At 39.3% G+C, this 3,338-nt stretch overlaps 1 protein-coding gene across 1 annotated transcript in view; it reads left to right on the plus strand.

Annotated features, from left to right (window-relative positions):
* The window catches only part of LOC112112197 (tetratricopeptide repeat protein 39A), a 72,593-nt gene extending 69,404 nt beyond the window's left edge, over positions 1-3,189 (plus strand). The window contains exon 17 of the mRNA XM_026651809.2: positions 2,226-3,189. Coding sequence (XP_026507594.1) covers positions 2,226-2,346 — 121 coding nt within the window. The 3' untranslated portion in view covers positions 2,347-3,189. The remainder of the gene's footprint in view (positions 1-2,225) is intronic.
* Positions 3,190-3,338: the final 149 nt, after the last annotated feature.

The following is a 3,338-nucleotide window of genomic DNA, read 5'->3' on the forward strand; positions in this document are numbered from 1 at the left end:
TTGTTTATCAGTTCACTACACTGTTACCTTTTAGGAATGAGAAAATCATTATCATGGTAAGATCATTTCACTGTAAATATTTAACGACTGGAGATGCAATTCTAAACTGGGCATTCAGAAAATCCACGCAAGTTTTTCCTAAACCACTAGAGGGAGAACTGGTTGTGTAAAGCCAATTCCTGATATGCAGACTCATGTTTGCAAATCCAAAGAGTGGAGACAAGCGTATGCTGCCTGTCACATGGCGCTTTCTTCCGTGTGACCTACATCCATATACTACTGCTGGTTTGAGTATTTTAGCAGTAAGAGAGTGAGTGGGGTGAAATTATAAACATTGTTGGTTTGGATGTAAACAGAAGTACTTGCATTTATACTGGCATATGCTACAAGCAATATTTTTAATCCACTGAGGAGAAAATGAGATTTGGAACATCTGGATAATGTAAAAAAACTAGGAATTGGAGCTCAGCAAAGTCAGAGAGAGAACATAAACAGAAATGGTCACAAGCTACCCTCCAACGGCCTCCTTCTGTCAGCTTCTTGTGTCAGTTGTTACATTGTTAAGCTAAGCAGCAGAGTGATAGGTTTGGAGTTCAGAGCTTTCTCATAGAAACTGCCACATTTCTAGGTCCCATGCTCCCGTGAGTGATATGACTGAATGAAGCTGAATTGAAATGCTTTTAAAAATAAACTGTTTAAGACTTTAAATAATTAACACGCATCTGTAGTATAAAAATGACAACGCTCTCTTTAAATAAATTAAAATGGTCTGACACCTGCCAGGACTTAAGCTCTCTGTTTCTCCTGTAACAGGAGAGACGTTAATACCTACAAAAGAGGATCTGTGCTTGCGGGCACTGTCTTTGGGCTTTAACTGACAGGAAATGGAAAAACCTCAACTCAGGTTGCACTAGCTGTTTAGAATATAATATTATGCTGAGGGACAAATCCCCAGGTCAGCACAGGACATATGTGGCGGAGGACAGAATCCTTTCTTTCCTCTTCCCCCTATGCGGTGGAGCTGGTCCATGAAGGCTGTCCCAGCCCAACTCCCCGTCTTCTCCTAGTCCCAGATCAGCTGGCCTGCTCATCACCCTGCCCACTGATGCTGCTGCCAACAGGTTTGTCTTAGGACAGGGGACTGGAGTTGCTCCCTTTATCCTTTTTGTGTGTCTTAAAACATTTCTGTTCAACTGTAGCCTCATCTTGGCTCACCTTTTCTGCAGCATGTTTTACAAAGAGTTTTTTAAAAAGGGCATGAAGGGGTTAAGTAATTAGACAGTTTGACTGGTCTTCAGCTTTCTGCCTTCTGTGCTTCAGCTGGGGCCATGTACCTTTGTAGCACTTCAATTGTACAATGGTTTGATTTCCTCTTGTGGTTTAATGTCAGAAAATGACACGTTGTTTCTACTCTGAGTAGCGTCCATGCCAAGAGATCTCCAGAATCAGTTTGTTTCTTCTGGATGTTTCAGCTCTCTCTTGTGTAGCCTTTTGTTTGTTTACTAAATTATTTTGTAAATTCAGCAAATAAGTTGGAGACAAGAATTTGAAGTGACCAGAAGAAACTGTAGCATAGAAAACAAGCACACACACTCACCACTCCTCCCATGGTTTATATATCAACATTTAGGCACTTCAAAAAAAAAAAAAAATCCTTTCCCTGCATTATGCTACATTTTTAAAACTAAGGGAATTTTTTAATCAAAATTTCATTCTTTACCTCTTACCTGTGAACATTGCACTCACTTTCACATTCTGCTGTTCCTGGACTCACATGGCTGCAGCAAAATGGTTAAATACCAGTCCTCACCCTACACTAACAATTATTATTAAAATGAAGGGGGTGGGGGGAGATCCCATGAAGATGACTAATCACAGTAAAGTTCAGTCAACATTTAAAAAAAAAAATTTAAATCTAATTTCTGGGAATAAACTGAGTTGACATCATGGATATTTAATATGGACTCAGCATTCTGAAGGAGTGGAACAGATTCAGTTTCTTATTAAGCTGTATTTTCCCTGGTACTTGCCAGACACTAGAACTACAAATAAAAGAACAAAGAGCTGCATTGTTCTGCCAAGCACATATGGCCTTATATTTTAGAGACGGCAACAAAGGAGATTGTGAAGAAAGGCTTTTTGCTGTCTGCAATTGTTTTGTATAGTAAAAATAACTAGAAAATATTTAATGATATGATGCTCAGAATGGATTTGTTTTTGTTTAGACAAAATTACAAGAATTACTCCATGGAAACAAGAACACATTTCAGAATTCAAGCTGCCTTGCACCAAGCCAAATCGGTCTCAGAAAATGGAGTACATTCTGGAGCTTCAACAGTGTCATAACCTTTTCTTCTTTGATGTCTGTGTGCAAACTTTGAAACATTATCGCCCTTCTCTGTTAAATCAGTGGGAGAGACCAGAACATGTGATACCTAAAAGATTTTGAATCTGTGGTGACAGTCTGGCAAAAAACAAAACAACCTCCCCACTCCCACCCCCCACACCTTTACAAAAGATTTCTTTTTCCAAACGTGGCTTGTAATATCTTTGTAATTAATTTTTAATTTATGTATATATTACATTTACTTATTTGCTAGGATATGAACTGGGACAACTAAACAAGAAGGCTTATTGGTTTTGATCTGACTTGGTTATGAATGTAAATTTGAATTTATATTGATGTTATTGCGAAAAAGAAACACTTTTCCCGATCCCTGAGTTGTTTACCTGTTTAGTTTGGTGAGAGAAAATTCAGTCTTTCAGATTAAGTCAGAAGCTTTTGAATCTCAGGCATTTTGTTATTCATACAAAGATCTTCTTATCAGGTTTTCTCTTCAGTAATTTTCTAGCTGCTAAAACAAACTTGCTAGTAAAGACCTTAAGAAGTTTCAATTATGCAAATGTGATTTTTTTTTTCTTTTCAATTTCAGTCTGTTCTATCATTTTTTGTAGGCTGGATAATTTACAGTATAGCCAGGATTTTAGAAAAAAGCAAGTGAAGAATACAGTGGAAGAGTGGATCATTTATCCTCCTTAGGCTAAATTAAAAATGACCAGGGGGCCTTGGGAACCAAACCCATCAGCGTTTACCAGAACAAACATGACTTGAAGTTTAAGAAATGCACTACTAACTATCAGGGCCGGTGCTACCATTTAGCGCCAAAAAGCGGCGCCCCCAATTTGTTTGGTTTTTTTGTTGTTTTTTTTTTTTTACAGCGGTCGCTGCGCTGGGAGGGAGAGGGAGTCTGAGCCGCCGACACGCAGCCCCAGGGTTCCCCTGGGTCAGAGCTGCTGCACGGATCCCCGGGCCAGGGGGTGGGGAGCTGCCGCGGGGG

The sequence above is a fragment of the Terrapene carolina genome, unplaced genomic scaffold (assembly GCF_002925995.2).
Source record: "Terrapene carolina triunguis isolate 2854851 unplaced genomic scaffold, T_m_triunguis-2.0 Scaffold103, whole genome shotgun sequence".
In the NCBI taxonomy this organism is placed as follows: domain Eukaryota; kingdom Metazoa; phylum Chordata; order Testudines; family Emydidae; genus Terrapene; species Terrapene triunguis.